The 18,346-nt window shown below is 46.9% G+C and overlaps 6 protein-coding genes across 6 annotated transcripts; 3 read left to right on the top strand and 3 right to left on the bottom strand.

Annotated features, from left to right (window-relative positions):
• Positions 1-568: 568 nt before the first annotated feature.
• On the top strand, positions 569-1,841 carry F4807DRAFT_428723 (magnesium-dependent phosphatase-1). The gene has a single exon (XM_047998275.1). It carries the CDS (start codon positions 994-996, stop codon positions 1,684-1,686), a length of 693 nt encoding a protein of 230 aa, XP_047853566.1. The 5' UTR covers positions 569-993; the 3' UTR covers positions 1,687-1,841.
• On the bottom strand, positions 1,842-3,919 carry F4807DRAFT_428720 (CRAL/TRIO domain-containing protein). The gene is made up of 5 exons (XM_047998274.1): positions 3,467-3,919; positions 3,246-3,387; positions 3,140-3,171; positions 2,734-3,071; positions 1,842-2,669 (listed from the first exon to the last, which is right to left on the bottom strand). Exons 1-5 carry the CDS (start codon positions 3,655-3,657, stop codon positions 2,131-2,133), a joined length of 1,242 nt encoding a protein of 413 aa, XP_047853565.1. The 5' UTR covers positions 3,658-3,919; the 3' UTR covers positions 1,842-2,130.
• Positions 3,920-5,145: 1,226 nt separating this feature from the next.
• F4807DRAFT_461163 (FAD/NAD(P)-binding domain-containing protein) lies at positions 5,146-7,092 on the top strand (the record flags this gene model as incomplete). Its single annotated transcript, XM_048001645.1, has 2 exons — positions 5,146-5,785; positions 5,843-7,092. 2 exons carry the CDS (start codon positions 5,146-5,148, stop codon positions 7,090-7,092), a joined length of 1,890 nt encoding a protein of 629 aa, XP_047853564.1.
• A 314-nt stretch (positions 7,093-7,406) lies between these two features.
• Positions 7,407-12,636, top strand: F4807DRAFT_428716 (ABC transporter). The gene is made up of 13 exons (XM_047998273.1): positions 7,407-7,722; positions 7,787-8,318; positions 8,381-8,607; positions 8,678-8,957; positions 9,015-9,961; positions 10,016-10,178; positions 10,237-10,476; positions 10,527-10,725; positions 10,790-10,861; positions 10,912-10,962; positions 11,010-11,074; positions 11,129-11,828; positions 11,885-12,636. The coding sequence occupies exons 1-13, from the start codon at positions 7,567-7,569 to the stop codon at positions 12,576-12,578; spliced, it is 4,326 nt and encodes a 1,441-aa protein (XP_047853563.1). The 5' UTR covers positions 7,407-7,566; the 3' UTR covers positions 12,579-12,636.
• Positions 12,637-12,661: 25 nt separating this feature from the next.
• F4807DRAFT_467994 (cytochrome P450) lies at positions 12,662-14,391 on the bottom strand (the record flags this gene model as incomplete). Its single annotated transcript, XM_048002559.1, has 3 exons — positions 12,662-13,860; positions 13,977-14,238; positions 14,308-14,391. The coding sequence occupies 3 exons, from the start codon at positions 14,389-14,391 to the stop codon at positions 12,662-12,664; spliced, it is 1,545 nt and encodes a 514-aa protein (XP_047853562.1).
• A 674-nt stretch (positions 14,392-15,065) lies between these two features.
• Positions 15,066-16,317, bottom strand: F4807DRAFT_428713 (uncharacterized protein). Its single transcript, XM_047998272.1, has 2 exons — positions 15,751-16,317; positions 15,066-15,656 (listed from the first exon to the last, which is right to left on the bottom strand). The coding sequence occupies exons 1-2, from the start codon at positions 16,186-16,188 to the stop codon at positions 15,276-15,278; spliced, it is 819 nt and encodes a 272-aa protein (XP_047853561.1). The 5' UTR covers positions 16,189-16,317; the 3' UTR covers positions 15,066-15,275.
• Between the last annotated feature and the right edge of the window lie 2,029 nt (positions 16,318-18,346).

Below are 18,346 nucleotides of genomic sequence, written 5' to 3'. Positions count from 1 at the left end.
TAGCTAGCATTCGTTTGCTTCTGCTAGGCGTACCTATTTTAGGTAGAAGGCCAGCTTGTGTGACAACATTGAGGTTACCCACTAGATCATTCCCCTCAGCCGCGGCCCCGCATGGGTGCTGGTGTATCTGCCAGGGAACGTATTCGGCAGTTATCATTTGGCTGATTATCTGTGGGTGTTCACCCCTAAGATCCCGAACTACGAACGCTTAGGAATGGGCCACTTGAACAAAACCCCTGTAAGGGAGCCGCTGAGACTCGTGGATGCATGGCATCTATTGCGTGGTTTTGATGCCAAGGTCTCAGCCTATGCATACAATGAGAGGCAGATGGAGTTTGCTTCTGTCACACGCTGGTAACTGGTTTTGCTTATTGTAGCATTAGAAATTGATTCAGGAGATGCATATTAATGCTCAGCTAATAAGCCCGGCCCGCATATCGGCTCGTTAACACCGACATCGACGAAGTGACGTTTGATCTGGTAGCATTTCCTTGCATGCTGTAATATACAAAAGTTGGGGACTTTGGAGATTTGTGAACGGAAATAAGACTTGTAGATTTGGAGAAGGGGCAGTGTTACCAGCCGGCAGAGGAGGGGTGACGTAGTTGACGGGCCGGCAAAAGGACCTTTCTAAAGGGTCTCCGATTTTCGAGAAGCGGGAAAGAGGCGGGGAATCGGTTTCTCATTGATCTGAAGAAGAAGCCACAATCGGTATCGGCCATAATAATATGCCCGTTAGCGTTTAAGACATAGAAGGTTCTAACTGGCTGTTTCATACGTCACACCTCTTAGCATTAGGTAGAATTCCGAAAGTTGTACCTCGATACACTTTTAGCCCCATCCTCTACCTTTTCACATCCCATTTACCGCTCCCCCTAGATCGCGAATCGGTGCCGAAGTCGCATCCGTAAACGGCATCCCCAAACGGCAACGCCCCCCGTCTCCGATCTTCCCGATCTCCGCCCACCCTCACACACACATCGCCCAAAAAAAATGATACGCAAGCTCTCCAAGCAGCCCACCCTCCCGCTCAACGACCCGGCGGCGCTCCCGCCCATCCTCAGCGACGGCCTCCCGCTGCCGCGGGCCGTGGTCTTCGACCTCGACTACACGCTGTGGCCGTTCTGGGTGGACACGCACGTGTACCCGCCCTTGCGGGCCGCGAACGCCGAGCGCAGCGCCGCCGTCGACAAGGTCGGCGAGTCCTTCGCCTTCTACGCGCAGGTGCCGGCCGTGCTGCACGGGCTCGCGCTCGCGGGCGTGAAGCTCGGCGTCGCCAGCCGCACCCACGCGCCCGACTTGGGCAGGGAGATGCTGAAGCTGTTGCAGGTCCCGCCCGCGAGCGCGCTGCTCGAGGAGGCGAGCGTGGATGCTGTGATCAAGGCTGCGGCGGCGGCGGGGCAGAGCGGTGCGGGGAGCGCGGCGAATAAGAAGGATAAGGTTCGTAAGGCGATTGACTTCTTTGATGCCGGGCTTGAGATCTATCCTAGTAGCAAGATTCAGCATTTTAAGGCGCTGGGGAAGAGGATGGGGATCCCGCATTCGGAGATGCTGTTTTTTGATGACGAGAGTCGGAATAGGGATACGGAGTCCCTGGGTCTGACGATGTGGCTGGTGCGGGATGGTGTTACGTGGAATGAAGTTGTTGAGGGGATTAAAGAGTGGAGGAGACGAAAGGGCATTTGAGTTTTACGGCACCTTTGCAAGATTGCTTCGGGTCATAGAACTGCGTGGCGTTTCGATGGCCGATAGAAGGCCGGTTTAGAGAGGATAGAGCATACAATGTAGACGGCGAGGACACACATCATGGCTACGACGTAATGGAAGGAGTCCAGGAGGAGTTAGGAGTTCAGGTCGTTATATTCACTCCGTGCGTTAGAAAAAGATCTATCCTATTTATGCCAGAATAAACAGCACCCCATATTCCCATGATTATGCGCCAATATACCCTAAAGAGAAGATGATACAAAAGTTAAAATAACCCCCAGAACGCTGGCATAGCCGGCGTAATATATGTGTATCATATATATGCCCGTATTTGTATCTATCTTCAGCGGTTCTATTCCAAACTTTGCAATGGGTCTTTCAAGTTCGATCTCGAGGAAGTCGTTATTACATCCCACATTAATTTCACTCGGACACTGACAAAGCCGCGATGTTTGCCGTTGGAACTTCACCGTTTAGAGCAGTTTTCTCAGAGGTTGGCGACACGAAACTCTCCTCACCTTCCGTTGCGCCGTCGGTTTGCGATGCCTCTGCGGAAGCGGCGGTGTCCGCGGCGGACTTGGGAGGGTATGCTTTTGTGATGGTACAGACACGTTCTCTCCTGTCCGTCTCGCCATTGCTACCGACCGCAAAGCATTCAACTCGCTTGCCGCCATCGATAGGACGCCAATACATCGGACCTGTGGGGAAAGTGGTGTAGCCATTCTCCCACTGGCATATTCGCTTGATCTCGTCGCCCCAAGCAGGCTCGTCGAAGAAGTCCCACTCTAACTCACCGCCGTAATGTTTGGGGATGTCCTTGATATCCATAAAAGTTGTTAAAACGGGTATGACGTCGTGGTCCGAAAGGATAAAAATCTTGGATACTGTCACTGGGTCGAACCAGCGCTTGATCCAGCCCCAGACGGTTGAGAAGAACATCGGTGCTCCGATAATGAATATGCCTGCAAAACAGTCAGCATGCCTTTACTATCGCCGTGTGAGGTACCACAAAGTCCGAGCACGTACGATCAAGAGTCTCGGGATAATGCGCGGTCGCAAGTTGGCTCGCAGCCTGCATGTGGGCTTTCAAGTTCCAGAACATACGTAGGCTAACGTGGGAAATGTCGACGATGTTGGTACTGAGCGTAATTGGGGTGTCGGGATGCGGGCGGTCGGTACACTCAGACGATAACGGTTGTACGAATCTGGTCAAATGCTCGTATAACGCGAAAAGTCGGAGCAGTTTGGGAGGCGTCTTGCCATCCGTCTTGGCCCTACTGTACGTCGTCTCGGTGGACTTCTCATATTTGGCTACAACGTGGGAGTCTAGATGTCGGATCTGGAATACGTAAATCGGGATGCCTCTGGTAGGATGTCAATTCATCTTGTATATGGCGCTTATGTCGGAATAACCTGGGTAGGTAATACACACCGCTTATCGCGTCGTCCCGTGAATCGAGGATACTATATTGACGGCAACAAGAATTGGTAAGTGCTCTGTGCCAAGGAAGTTCGTGGGGTTCTTCGATGTAACATACAAGTCTTCTGGTCGCCTCGAACGACTCAATATCGATGGTGTCGTAGAGCACATCGATCTGGTTTGCGTTACGGAACTTCTCTGTTTCGTTGAATTGCCCGTATGCGTCTTCGGGAATCCATTTTCGCGCTCGAAGGTATCGGCTGGAGATTGGCGACGGATATTAGAGCCAGGACTCAATGGGAATCTAGGGATAGCCTTGGAAGAGTTTTTTTTACATACAGAAGCGTGGGATCATCATGAGATGGCGGATCGCCCGGCTTATATAACCCTTTCTTCTCTAGAAGATCTTTAAATTCTACTAGAGCGTGCTCTTCGTGCTCTGTGAGATGGCCAAGATGTCCACTCGGATAGCCATGCTCGACGGCCCCGGACGAGGGGACTCGGTGCATGGAAGAGGATTTTTTGGTCATGGCTAGCGTCGTTTCCTTACGATCTAATCGAAATATTCTCTGTCCTAGATTGAAAACAACGAGGCAATTACGGAATTCTTGATTTGCGCACGTCTAACCTGACCGGATAGGTCGAAAAACATGCGGTAACGGAGCCTTATTGGAGAGGGCGGCAACGATGGTCTACGGAATCAAGGGCTGGAGAAAAAAAAGGAATAGCATCAGATCCCTGTCCAGCCTCTTTACATAATCCTCGTGGATCGGATACAATAACATCCTATTGGTGGGTTTATGATCTAGCTTGATCTTGTGAATGCAGATCCATCATTTTCACCCAATTGCCACTCTTGGAACCTTTTTCTTTTTATGGCCATCTCTAGTGCTCTCAAGGTCTTCAAGACTCCCCAACTCCGTCACTGTCTGCATCATAGATACTAGTTCCTACGCGTCGACGGTCAGCTGGTTATTTGTGGATTATTAAACTCATGATTCTAGAAGTGGTTTATCGGAAAAAAGGAAGTTATTCATAGTTCAAGTCCAATGTCACCCCTGAAACCAGGATTGCATTCCTACATCCTTCAATTGAGTTCATGATAACAGATGAAGCCATGGAAATGTCAGCAAGCTAGCACACTTTGATTGCCATTGAGTTTTCGGGATTTTAACGGTAAGTGACAATAGATCTATCTAATATTAGTCATACTAGACCTTATTCATACAACATCCGTGCGACGAGTCAACGCCAACTCTTCATATCCCAAGATTCTATCAGCTAGGTAACTGTCTACGCCGTAGTGGTTACATACAGTATAGAGGCACGGACTATAGAAGTGGGAACGAATACATGTACGGAACCCTTATTTGATGTTAGCTACGTCTAACTACATGTCGGGGCAGCGGTAACACCTAAAAGAGGTAACCCGATATAAGGCAACCCCAAATATACCCCATATTCCACAGTCCCCCACACTGGAGTACAGCACGGGGGACACTGGGGTACACTGGGGTGCATATTCAGAGTGCATATTCAGAGACTATCGTCAAGAGTCTAAACTCTATGTGTTAGATTTGTGAGCTGATCTGACCTAGCTTAACTACTTACCATGGATAGGCCGTGACAACTCTTCTCCAACACTCCTCTAAGTAAGCTATCTACCTAGTTCACCTCGGGGCATTATAGGAGGCCGTCGGCCTAGGTCAATACGAATCAAACTTGTCTCCTGACCGTTATCTTTTATTTTCGATGTGGATTGCGGGGTGATGGAGCGCGACTACGGCGATTTATACCTGATTCACTGTCCCGTATGTCCGTATGGTACGTTCCTACGGACGTGCCTCATGGAGAGCCTCCGGCTTCCCTCCGCTGGATGCGGGGTCTTTCAGCCACCTATGCCGACGTGAAGAGCTTATCTACGAGCTTGAGCTCCTGGCTTTTTGGGCTGTCTCAACTCCTAAGTTTCCCCACGTTCCTCTACTTAGTTCTGTGCTGCTCCTTGAACACCGATCAACATGGCAACCTCAGTCGTTCTTCCGCCAAACCAAGGAGTTGTTCCTGGGTCCGTGGATATTCCCATTGCATTATGGCCGGTAACCGCCAAAGACGAAAGTGTGGACGCCTCTGCAGTATCTTCCCAGATTATAAATTCTTTAAATAGTTCCCTCGCGGCACGAGATTATAAGGCCCTTGCCAATCTCTTTGTCGAGGAGAATGGCTACTGGCGAGATCATCTTGGGATGACCTGGGATCTCCGCACATTAAAAGGAAGAGATAAGATTATTTCTTTCCTAGAGAAAGGCCACCACCTGATAAGCGTTGAACCCGACCGAGAATATCCGTTCAAAAACCCTGGACCGGAGATAACTACCTTCCGAGGCGATGGGTCCGTTCATGGAATCCAAGTTTACCTACGAAGCGTCTCCGAACATGGAATCGGACCTGGTCTTGTCCGCCTGATCAAAGTCAACAACGAATGGAAAATTTGGACACTCTTCACCTCACTACAAAAGCTCAATGCTCACCCAGAGCCAGTCGGCCATTTAAGACCAGTCGGTGTCCAGCATGGCGCACAAGCCGATAGGAAAAATTGGCTTGATAGAAGGGAGGAAGAGTTTAATTTCGTGAACGGTGACCCTGAAGTTCTCGTCATTGGTGAGTTATAACTCGATAATTCTTGACCGACGTCTGATGATGCTTACTTTATCGCAGGTTGTGGACAAGCCGGACTTTCAATACAGGCTCGATTGAAGATGCTCGGAGTTCCTACGCTCGCCATTGACGTGTGTGACAACATCGGCGACAACTGGAGGGGGCGTTACCACCAACTCGTCCTACACGACGCCGTGTGGTACGATCACCTCCCTTACTTAAAATTCCCAGAATTTTGGCCCATTTTTACCCCTAAGGATAAACTAGCCGGATTCTTGAAATCGTATGCTGAAATGCTCGAGCTCAACGTGTGGAATAACACGAGCCTCGAGTACAGCTCGTGGGATGACAAGAAAAAGCAATGGACCGCAGTTCTTAAGCGGGGCAAGAAGGACGGGAGCGTCGAAGTTCGCGTAATGCACCCCAAGCATATCGTCCAGTGTACTGGCCATTCCGGAAAGAAGAACTATCCGAATTTCAAAGGCCAGGAAAACTTCAAGGGCGACGTGCTCTGTCATTCTTCCGAATTCCGAGGTGCTAAGAAGAACGGCAAAGGGAAGAAAGCAGTCGTGATCGGTGCCTGCAACTCGGCGATGGACATCTCTCAAGATTACTACGAAAAAGGGTGGGATGTGACTATGGTCCAGCGATCGTCAACAACGGTCATGAGCAGCAAGGCCGTGATGGATCTATTGCTTTTCCCCGCATATCGCGAGGGCGGAATGCCAACCGAGGAAGCGGACTTGCTTACATGGGCCAGGCCGGGTGAGGTTTATAAGGCATTCCAAGCCGACCAGAACGAGCGCCAACAAATCCAAGACAAGGACATCCTCGAAGGACTTAATAAGGCTGGATTCAGGACCGACAGAGGTCCAATGAACGCCGGCCTATGGACCAAGTATCTCCAACGTGGTGGTGGATATTACATCGACGTCGGTACTTCGCAACTCATCATCGACGGCCAAGTGAAGGTTAAGCATGGCGTCGGGATAAGCGAGATTCTTCCACACGGCGTGAAGCTGGAAGACGGGACGGAGCTAGAAGCAGATGAGATCGTCTGCGCAACGGGCTACCAGAACATGAAGACGGCCACGGAGGCCATATTCGGAGAGGAGGTCGCGAGCAAAGTCAAGTCAAATGTATGGGGCTACGACGAGGAGGGAGAGACAAAGGTGATGTGGCGGCAAAGTGGCCATCCTGGCCTCTGGCTTCACGGAGGCAACCTGGCCATGTGCCGGTACTTCTCTCGAGTCGTCGCTCTTCAGATAAAGGCGCAGTTGGAGGGGCTGTCCAAGATATCCGACCTATAGGTTAGTATATAGGTAGTTGTACGTGTATACTTGTAACTGTCTCATTATATATAGTACGTCAAATTCTCTTCTCCCCGTTTCTTCGAACTATGGGTAGCTTTGGGTAGGACCTGGTAGGATACACTAATGCTCGTCCCGTTTGCCTTGGACAAGTGCCCAGGGAGGTCCACTTATTGGTGTTTCTGTAGGACTTAGTTCCCGTCGAAATGGGCCAATCAACGTGGTATTTAAAGTCTTCCTACATCCCGTTCGGGAAATATTCTAGGGTGCTCGAGGGATGTGTTGGCGACCCAATACGAGGTGACGAAGGTGTTTTACCTTACCAAGTTCTGCCCCCATCATGCGCTATCCAATTGGTGCCACTCGCCCGCATGAACTGCCTTATTCCCGTCGCTTTAATCCTGCTGACGGAATCCTTTCTTCTTCACTCATCATCATGGTATGATGTTGTAAGTTTATAATCATCAATAAGATATGGCGATGGCTCGCATCGCGAGCTCTGCAGACGCGGTCGCTGTTTTCTCGATTTTGCTTTCGGTACTGTTTCTTTGCGTAGCAGTCTTTCGCTTATGGCGCTTACGCAGAGCACCCACCGTTGTTATCGCGGGGTTTCAGGGGCATAGTAAAACGGTAGCAGTAGCCCTAGGTCCCTCAATACGGAAGCGCGATGATCATCAACTGACATTTGCAATAGGTTTTGTCAATCTTGTTTGCTCTATCGAGTTTGGGACGTCTTCTCGCATTAGGGAATTCAACACTCAATGAGACCAATTTGCATGTCGCTTCCCGTGCCCTGGAACTTGCCGCGGCATTAGTGCTCTGTATTCTATCATGGCTAAAACATCGACGGAGCGTCCGCCCATCGGACACAATCATTTTGTACCTCGTCGCATGTCTCATTCGTGATTGCTTCGAGCTACCATCAACCATTCGGGGGCAGAGCGATTGGCTGATGCAAGACCCGATATTAGCTCAGCTAGTCCTCGAGACTTCTTTACTAGCTACCGAGAATCTTCAAAAGGACCTTATTAGAAAGTCCTTGAATGACGATATATCTTCCGAGGAGAAGTCTAGCATTTTAGGCCGGACCTTTTTTTGGTGGATCAATCCCATCCTATATGAAGGGTATCACAATGTCCTCTTGAGCTATGACCTACCCTCGATTGACACGAAGTTATTATCAAAGCCTACTCGTATCGCAGCGTTACACGCTTGGGAGCGAAGGTGTAAGTATCTCACTAGATGAAGAGCGAGAGTGGAAGGGGCTGATGTTCGGATAACCATATAGTAAGACCCGAGAATAGGATGACACTTCCAAGAGTGTTGCTCAAGTGTCTTAAAAGGCCATTCTTGTTTGCGATACCGCCACGGCTTTTCCTCACATTTTTCCGATATTCACAACCAATTATTATTCGGCAAGCCATCATATTCGTCACCACTGACGAACTAAGAAATCAAACATGGACTGGACCTGGTCTTGTCATGGCTGCAATCGTCATTTACGCCGGCTTAGCTGTAAGCGTTTCACTTTATCTCACCTATGCACCTGCTTTCCGAAGGAGTCGGCTTCTAAACATGTATTCAGATCTCAACTACAGTGTACCAACACCAACTCAACAAATTCAGAATGATGATTCGAACTGCTCTTATAGCGTTGATCCATGATAAGACGATGAATTCTTACGCCGAAACAATCAGTGAAGGTAAGGTCTTGACGCTCACTAATAATGATGTTGATAGTATCGATACTATTGGAGAGATGTTACATGAAACCTGGGGGCAAGTCCTTGAGGTCCTTATTGGGATCGTAATGTTGACTTGGGAAGTCGGCTGGTTCTCACTTGTTCCTATTTTCATCATTTTTCGTAAGTTTATATCCTACTTCACCTGTACGTCTGGACATTTAGCTGAATTATTCTTAGTGTGTTCTCGTGTGAGCCAATACGTTGCAAGGAATATGCGATCAAGGCAGGGTGGCTGGAATGAAGCAACCCAGAATCGCATTTCCATGACAAGTTCTGCCATTAGTGCTATTAAGAATATTAAGATGCTCGGCCTACAAGACGCGATATCAGCACATATTGAAGAACTTCGGCGAATCGAGCTCCAAAAGGCAAATGCGGTTCGATGGATGTCAATTGCTTATAACGCGTCGGCAAATGCCAATGGGATGTTTGCGCCAGTGCTCACCCTTGTTCTCTACGCCATATCAGCTAAAACGAGAGGCAATAAACTGGATGTTGGGACTGCATTCACAACTATTGCCATTTTAACTATGGTCACGCACCCGGCAAATATGGTTATGACATTCATCCCAAAGATCATTACATCCTTTGCCAGTTTTGAGAGGATCCAAAATTTTCTCCTTGAGCCGCCTCGGCAAGACTACAGAATCGAGATCTCCAACTCAAAAGCTCTCAGTGAATCTGGTAGTTCTGAAAGCGGTTCTGACGTGACTTCATACCCAGTCGTTAATATGGAAGGCCTTTCAGTTGGAGAGTCTCGTCTTGCTCTAGAAAATATCAATCTGACCGTGAAAGAAGGCTCTGTCATTGTTCTCTCTGGTGCCACAGCCTCCGGAAAGTCCATCCTAGCTTATTCTATTTTGGGCGAGGTCCCTTATGTCGGAACAGTTGCTGTATCCTCTAAGCGTATTGGCTATTGTTCTCAGATACCATGGCTGCCGAATGGCAGTATCAAGCAAATTATAGCAGACTTTCATGATGACTCAATTATCGACTTGGCGTGGTACAAGACGGTCATCGATGCTTGCTGCCTCATGAAAGATATTGATGCACTCCCGGACGGGGACGAAACGTTTGTTGGGAGTAGAGGAACCAACCTATCTGGTGGTCAACGCCAACGACTAGTATGTATACGGATTTTTTTTTCTATTTTCAAGTCAGTTCTTGACACACTCTAGGCTCTTGCGCGCGCGCTATTTGCTCGAACGGCCATCCTCATATTAGACGATCCTTTCAGCGCACTAGACGGGAGGACTGAGAATCAAATTGTCGACAACTTGTTCGGAAGCGAAGGTCTTTTCGGAGAACTCGGAACGACGGTTATACTGATAAGCAACTCTAGTATTTATTCCCGATATTGTAGGTTTGGTTGTTCGCGCACGCTAACATTCTTCCGCAGCTCAGTACTTTCGTCTAGCAGACGAGGTAATTGTCTTGGAAGATGGACGTATAAAAGAACAGGGCAAATGGAACGAGCTTGCCTCTCGAGACCCTGAAATATTAAAGATTATCACAAGCGAAGATGGCGAGCATAAGGGATTAGCCATTGAGAGATCCGACCTGCTACCTCAACAGCAAAGATCGTATGACGATGTTACTGTTGACTCGAAGCGGAAAACAGGCGACTCCTCTCTCTATGGTAAGGCCGAAGACTTGCTACCGTCGAGAATTCCATCTAAATATCGTTAGGTTATTATATCAAGGCCGCTGGACTGGGGAATTCCGCACTCATGATCGCTTGTACTGTGACGTACTCTTTCTTCATCACATTCCCCCAATATTGGGTCAAGATGTGGACCAGCTCGGGGTCAAGCAACGATTGGTTCTATATTGGAGGATACATTATCCTTAACTTCATCGCATACGTTGCTACGAACGGGATTGCATGGTAAGCTTTACCGTATACGAACACCACGTAAACTGTATGATGATAGAACTAACATCATGACTAGGACGATTCATCTTCGGATGGCTCCTCATTCAGGTTTGGTCTTACATTCCAAACTTCTACATACGATCGCCTGGTATTATCCTTCACTTTTTCTTCAGGGATTAAGAAGCTGATTGAAATAAGCGCACCTCTGCTATATTTTTCTATGACAGATAGTGGGTCAATACTCAACCGGTAAGTATTGTCACTGATTTATTGATACTACGGCTCATCAGATCCAGATTTAGTCAAGATCTCCAACTTGTAGACAAGCAACTCGCAGCCGCCCTGTCTTCGGTGTTCATCCGTGAGTTGCCCTTTCTCTAGAAATATTTCAACGTAGCGCTGACAAATGTCACAGAGATCTTCAAACTCCTAGTCCAAGTCATCTTACTATTCATATCACAGAAGCTGTTAACGTTTACCCTGCCTATATGTCTCGTCTTCGTTTATGTAGTTCAAAAGGTATACCTTCGAACTTCTCGACAATTACGCCTATTAGAACTTGAATCTCGATCGATAGTTTCCATCGACCTCTTGGAGACGGTTGACGGATTGGCTACTATACGTGCTTTTGAAGGTCAATCAAAGGCAGAATCTGAACATCTCTACCGCCTCGATGAATCTCAGAAGCCGTTCTACCTTCTCTTATGTCTCCAATGTTGGCTGAAAATTGTCCTCGATCTACTCGTAGCGGCGGTAGCCGTTGGAGTTATCGCTCTAGCTGTAATTCTCAGAGATACCACATCGGGTGGCCAAGTAGGTATGGCGCTAAATATTGTGCTGATTGCAAATACTACGCTACTCCGACTCATTCAAACATGGACAAATCTTGAGATATCTCTCGGTGCCATCGCTAGAATTAAGGGTCTTGAGGACGAAGTGTCTCCCGAGGACAAGCCATCCGAAACTGTTGTACCTCCTGAAACTTGGCCGTCTTCTGGCACAGTTGAGTTCCGAAGTGTTTCAGCAGCATATAATACAGAGACCACGGTCCTTGAAGATATATTACTAAGGATAGAGCCGGGGCAGAAAGTTGTCATCTGCGGCCGAAGTGGGAGGTAAGTTGTTGTTGATGAACGATTCAGGGGTTCGCGCACTGACCTCCTTTGCGCAGCGGCAAGAGTTCCTTGATACTCACTCTTCTCCGCTTATTGGATACGAAGTCAGGTTCAATTATAGTTGACGGCGTGAACATTGGCCTTGTACCTCGTTCAGTTGTACGCGAACGATGCTTTGTTACAGTGCCTCAAGAACCCCTTCTCTTCAACCAAGAATCTCTCCGATTCAATGTGGACCCCACAGAGACCCTCTCAAATGATACTATCATCGAAATACTTTCAAAGGTCTACTTATGGCAGCATTTTAACTCTATTCCAGATCAAGATGAGTTAGGCGATGTCAATGCGTGTACTCATCCGATCCTAGATCGCGCAATTACATCACTTCCTCCTCTCTCAGTTGGTCAAAGACAGCTACTAGCCCTCGCACGGGCACTGTTACAGGTATACGTCATAAACACATTGGGAGCGAAACCTATAATCCTACTTGACGAGGCGACTTCATCCCTCGATTCATCGACTGAGAAGATGATACTCGATATCATCAACGAAGAGCTCGCGAGTAAGGGTCACACGGTAATTATGGTCGCCCATAGAGTAGGTGCAGCCGTGTCACATTTAAGAGAAGGGGTAGATGCCGTGGTTTGGATGAAAGATGGGCGAATTGAGAAAGTAGGGGATGTAAGCGACATTATGAACATGACCGAGCAGACCACAACCCCTGAAGAGGGGTCCACGAGTGGTTTATAGATGATCTATTCACAAATAGAATGAGCTAAATATAAGAAAGATCGCAGAGCACTTTTTTCCCCCTCTTCCACGTTTTCACATAATTATTCTGAAGTATCTCTCGTCACCAGCCTAACAGGTAACGGTCGTCGAAACCAAATCACGAATGCCTTCTGGTCGAACCAATTATCACTCCCGGGCATCAGCTCAATATCGAACTTCCACAAAAGTTGGGCTAGAATCATACGTAGCTCCAAGTTCGCCAGATTGATCCCAATGCAATTCATGGGTCCGACACCGAAATGCTGTACAACGCCTAGGTTATCATTTGCGTATCGAGGATCCGTCCCTAACCATCGCTCTGGGGCGAACTCGGTCGCGTCCTTGAAATGCGACTCATCGCGATACGCAGAGAACGCCGTGAAACCAACAGCAGTCCCGCTGGGGATGAAGCGGCCGAGGATCGCGCACCCTCCGGGCGGCGCGCAGCGCCGAAGGAAATTTGGGTTTGGTGGGTAGATCCGCATCGCCTCGTTGATAACAGCAAGGAGATACTTCTTACTAGGTAACGTGGAGGAATTGATTTCCCCTGCAGATCTAAACCCGGTACGGATCTCTTGCTTCAGCTTGGCCATGACGTCGGGATGTCGGAGTAGGAGAAAAACACATCCTGATAATGCCGTGGCCACGGTCTCGCTTCCGGCGAGTAGGATTTGTGCGGCCGTGGGGTATATTTCGCCGTTCCTGAGCAGGGAAGAATCGCCCTTCTTGCCCTCGCGAAGAATGAGAGTCATGAAGTCGGGCCGACTAGTCATCGTTTGAAGTCTCCTATCCACCATGTCCTTGATGGAGTTCGCCTGGGCCCGCTGTCTTTCTGTCACACGTCTTGGTGTTAGGAATTTAAGCACGGAGAAGAGCCAGGGCGCCAGGCTTTGGATGGCTATGGCGTACGTCAGGATCTCGAAACGGGTGAGGAGTTCAGATACCAGGGGATGATAGCGCGACTTCTCGACGCATTCAAATACGTCGTGTCCGAACATTAGGTCGCCGATTATGTCGAAAGTGATGTAATTAAACCAAGCAGATATGTCAATCGGTCTCCTAGCTTCTGCGCTCTCGCCAAAACGCGAGATAGCACGGTCAATGTAGCTTGTTATTAGGGGCTCTTGTTCGCGCAGCGCCCTGTCGGAAAATGCTGGCGCGAGTTGCCGTCGTTGACGGGCGTGGCCCTCCCCGTCTGCGCTGAATAAACCGAGCGCACCGTAAAAATCGAGATCCGGTTCTTTAGGGAGGTTACGCTCTACTGTTGTGTTGCAAGTTAGCGAGATTCTGTTCCGCGAATGCCACCTAGGTACGCAACATAGATAGGGGCCATGGGGACCCACTTGGGAATGAAAAGGGGTAATAGGGGTAACTTACAGTGGGTCCCCCCTGGTGCAGCGCGATATCCGTATATAGCATTCCATGATTCTAAATTGGTGTAAGATGTATCGTTTGGCGCGATTCTAACGACTGGTCCGTATTTATGGTGGAGTTTCGCGAGTATATAAGGCTCTTGCCCTTTTAACTGGTGCCAACGCAGAGGCAATTCGGATGTCCCATAAAGAAACGGGCCCGGAAACGAAGAAAGAGGATGGAATAAGCCATTATAGATCAATTGACATACTATAACACCTAGTACCTAATTAAAAATAAGCCTATCTTGTCCAAGGATTTGAAAAGGAGATAATTGATAACCTGCAGTACATACAAAAAGGAGCCCTAATATGATAATCTTTGATAGAGTAATGTCGAAGGAAGGGCCGGGGACTTCAAAACCAAGTCTGCTATACATATTTAATTGATTGAATACTCTTATATATATAAAATCAGGGTGAAGACCGAAGGGTGGTAGATGTGATACGCAGCGGAGGAATATAAGATAATCAGGGGCTAGAGTAAGAATTTAACCTCCTCGAGCCGGTCTAGTTCATATATCATTTCTTCCACAAACGAACCTTAACTATATGTCTCACAGATGAACACGTTATTTAGTATGTCTAAATCACCCATTGGCCGCTATCAATCATTTCATTTCGTGTGACCTAGGAAAGTAAGTCACTTCTGCAGTCAGACTTGATACTGTCACTGTCACTGTCACTAACGATATGTTCACAGATCGCTCAAGCTTTGCCATGATGATAGGTACACTTAGATGTGACTTGCTCACCGTTCGGATAATAATGCCTAGGTTGTAATCATTTTGTGGCTGTGTGGAAGTTCGTGATAGGAACATATCGCAATATTTTTGGCCCTCCACAATCTACGTCATTTATCGCGCGGACTTGTGATGACTTCACGGAAGCGGGTGTGGACTGATTGGCTAGTTGCACCAGATAAACGGCTGTTAAGGGATGTTAGTATAGATGTTGGTGTGGGAACAGTTCACGTAAGATTGGTTTTACCCAGTAAAAATCTAGATCACGAAGGTCACTCGGAGTTTTTGGACATAACATTACTAGTACAGCTGACTGGCTATCTCCTTTATGTCTATTATTACCTAGGTACTTCAGGTTGGGGTGACATATTCTTGCCTCGCCGAGTATAATTACGCCATGGGAAATAGTTCTATGTATAGTACATGGTGATGTTGGTTTCAGAAATATCTATTGACAACGTATTAAAGCCCCGATATCTACCTAAGAATAGAACCAACTTTCTGCAAATTAACCAACGACGCTAGATTAGTAGGCCTGGTCCACGGCACAGAGCCCTCGAGATAGTTTGCGACGTTTGATTTGTGTTGTTATATGTACAGGTCGACCAGTTATTGATTCGGGTTTCCCCCCAAGCATTTTTAACTGCTCGGTCAGGATAACATTCTTCCCAGACGATACCAAAGTCGAATGTCAAGCCATTTGTCAGCACTCCAGTGCCTTTCCCAGTCTTGTCACTTGTTGTCGCACTAAGTCTGAATTGCAGTTTCGTCTTGACGTCGCCTGTACCTTCACCTCCATCCATACATGTCGACCATTCCAAGTGAGAACTGTTACCACTGGCTTCAAAATCGTCGTCAAAGTTTCCCACGCCACCAATAGATGTTTGAGCCGTATCATCTATCTATGTGTTTATTCATAATCAGGTACGTGCCAGATAGATATTTTGTAAATAAGGCAGAATACTGATTGGAACTGAATTAAAGGGGTAATCTTACCATGGTAGACATAGACACATTCCAAATATCAGGTGGCGCCCTTCCCGGATTAAGCTTTCGATTCTCATACCTGAAGACTGAATTGGCAGTCAATTGATATAGCTGAACGCCATCTGTCGCATTCAAATGTCCTCTGTAGGTTACGTCCTGGATCGAGAAACGATACTTGTACCACCAAGAGGTGTACTCTACGGTGAATTGGCACACGGAAACCTCATCTGTCCTGCCATGTCCTTCTGTGCCAAAGTACATATTCGAGAGCTCTAGTCTGAGCGTGTTCGGTAGAAAAGTAATGTTCATATTTTGCCCGGGAGAGCACTGAGTGGGTGTGTCTGATACGACTCCCAAAATAATTGGCGTTTGTGGAGGCGGCGGGTCACTTTCCGCGAGAACACCTATCGCAAGGGAAATTCCCACCATCAAGCTGGTGATCTTCATGATGGTGTTGTGTTGTAGATCGGGATCAGAATCAGAATTCGTTTCGAGCCCTGTGGAGGAATGGCGAGGTTTGGACAGCAGTGTACACAATTCGACTGATCGTGTAGTAAAAATAAGACTTAAATGCTTGTCAATTACGTTGTAGCCTAGAACCTCCCTCGTCTCCTAAAATTAGTTCCCGTCGGGAGGATCTTGTGTTGCATTCTAGCTAACAATTATCCCCTGAACGTGCAGCTTTAAGGTCTTTCAACCTTCTAGAACCGGCTAATTAGCGTGAACCCTGCCGGGAAATTTGGATTATCAATTACTACCTTCTTTGCTAATGATAAGATCGCGAAGATCGATGCTTAACAGTACATCAATTACTAAAGTTGTCCGTAGATTCAGGTCGCTTTCCCGTTTTCGGAACTGAGTTTTGTACGGGACCGACAAGAACGGACATATGAAAGAAAATTTTTATAGGCGTCCAAGACTTTTGATTATTAATTTTTCGGGCTAATTAGACTAACTATATGGCATTTTCCTAGTATCGTGTTTCTAAGAGATATCTTTGATACCTACCTAACTATTGGTCATAGAGGTAGGTACCTAATTAATACCCACCTACCTGTGTGTTCAAATTTGGGGTTATTATATTGTAGGTGAATTCAGGGGTACTAAAACCAACTCTCTTAAACTGAGGCATCATTTTATTACGACTTAAAGATGCACCTAGATAGTCTAATACCTGCAGGTCTCTAGTTCCTTTTTCTTCTGAAGTAATAAAAGTCTCGAAATGCTGTTTAATCTCTTTCGGTAAGTTATGTTATTTTAAATGTGAAATATCCTGCCCATTAGCTTACTTGCAAATACAGCTGAGGAAAGCCCCGGACTAGTATATGAAAAAATGATAAAAGTAATTTTTCTTAGAGTTTCATTAAAGGGGCTCTGCCACCCTTCTACCTATAAATCTAATACTGGAAATATACGATCAAGATCTGTTACTGGGCTGGCACTACGATATATCAATATATAAAATATCATAAGGAACGGTGGGCCTCGGACAGGGCTACAAGGACTGGCATATCTGCATCTTTCATAGGTACCATACGATTGAAATTTACCTGCATGCTGATTTTATTCTATGATCCAAACTAACCGAGAACCTCGGTCCTTCCACGATAATCCTAGAATTATGACTGAAGTTGCATATAGAAGAGCGAAAATTCTCCCTAAACAAGGGCAGCGCAGCTGGCCCCGTTAGCCCATATACTTGGCGCTATCGTGGTGTAACATTTATTCCCGCTTGAAAGATGAGAGTGGTATTCTTGCCAACGTAAAAGTGCAAGCCCTACATGAATTGATGAGACTTAACCCAACATTAGGTAGAGGATGAGCTGAAAAGTTTCCTTTTTCTTTACGAGATTTCACAGGACATTGTGATGATTCTTTCATCTACTATGATTGCCGTTTTTCCATTTCCAACAACCACTCTTTTTGGTGAAGTTGTGTTCCTTTTCAACTTTTGTAGAAGGATTATAAACACACTCTGAGCTACATTTAAAAGAACTATTTTATATTCAATTAAAAGTATTAGTACGATTTATAGTGAGCGGCGTAATATCGAAATGTTTGTAGGTTATATTTCTAAGACTTATAAGTCTATTGATGGTTCAAACATAGTATTAGTCAGCTACTAAATTATGTCTCCAAATGTCTTAGAATGTCTTATTTTCAAATTCTGAGTCGAGGTCCCCTTAGTAAAATTCCGCGTGGGAGATGTCTGGTATCCCACGAGGACATAGATTGTGGGGGGCATGTGGAGAGGGCTGCATGACACCATCTCCAGTTCCCCAGATTGGATCTTGGTATTAATTAGGGTTACATGAGCTAAGGTCATTGTTCACATTATCTAGCTTATGTTGCTAGCACGCTCACTAATAGAATCTATGATATAGACATTCTAACAAACAAAGGACTTTTCTACGCCGTGAAATATTCTTGTGGGGACCGGCAATCCTATTACTGGACGTATTGGATAGGGATGGACCTAGTAGATGACCGAGCACCCGAAGCTATAAGAATGTGGTGGCTATTCAATTCGTGTAATGTTTTGGTGCTTATGATTGAGTGAATGCGGAAATATCTCCGAGCTGATAGCGGTAAGGGGGGGAAGTTC

This window comes from Annulohypoxylon truncatum (assembly GCF_022578515.1).
Source record: "Annulohypoxylon truncatum strain CBS 140777 unplaced genomic scaffold F4807scaffold_19, whole genome shotgun sequence".
Lineage (NCBI taxonomy): Eukaryota > Fungi > Ascomycota > Sordariomycetes > Xylariales > Hypoxylaceae > Annulohypoxylon > Annulohypoxylon truncatum.
Note: the sequence above shows the minus strand (reverse complement) of the source record. Positions and strands in the feature narration are given on the sequence as shown.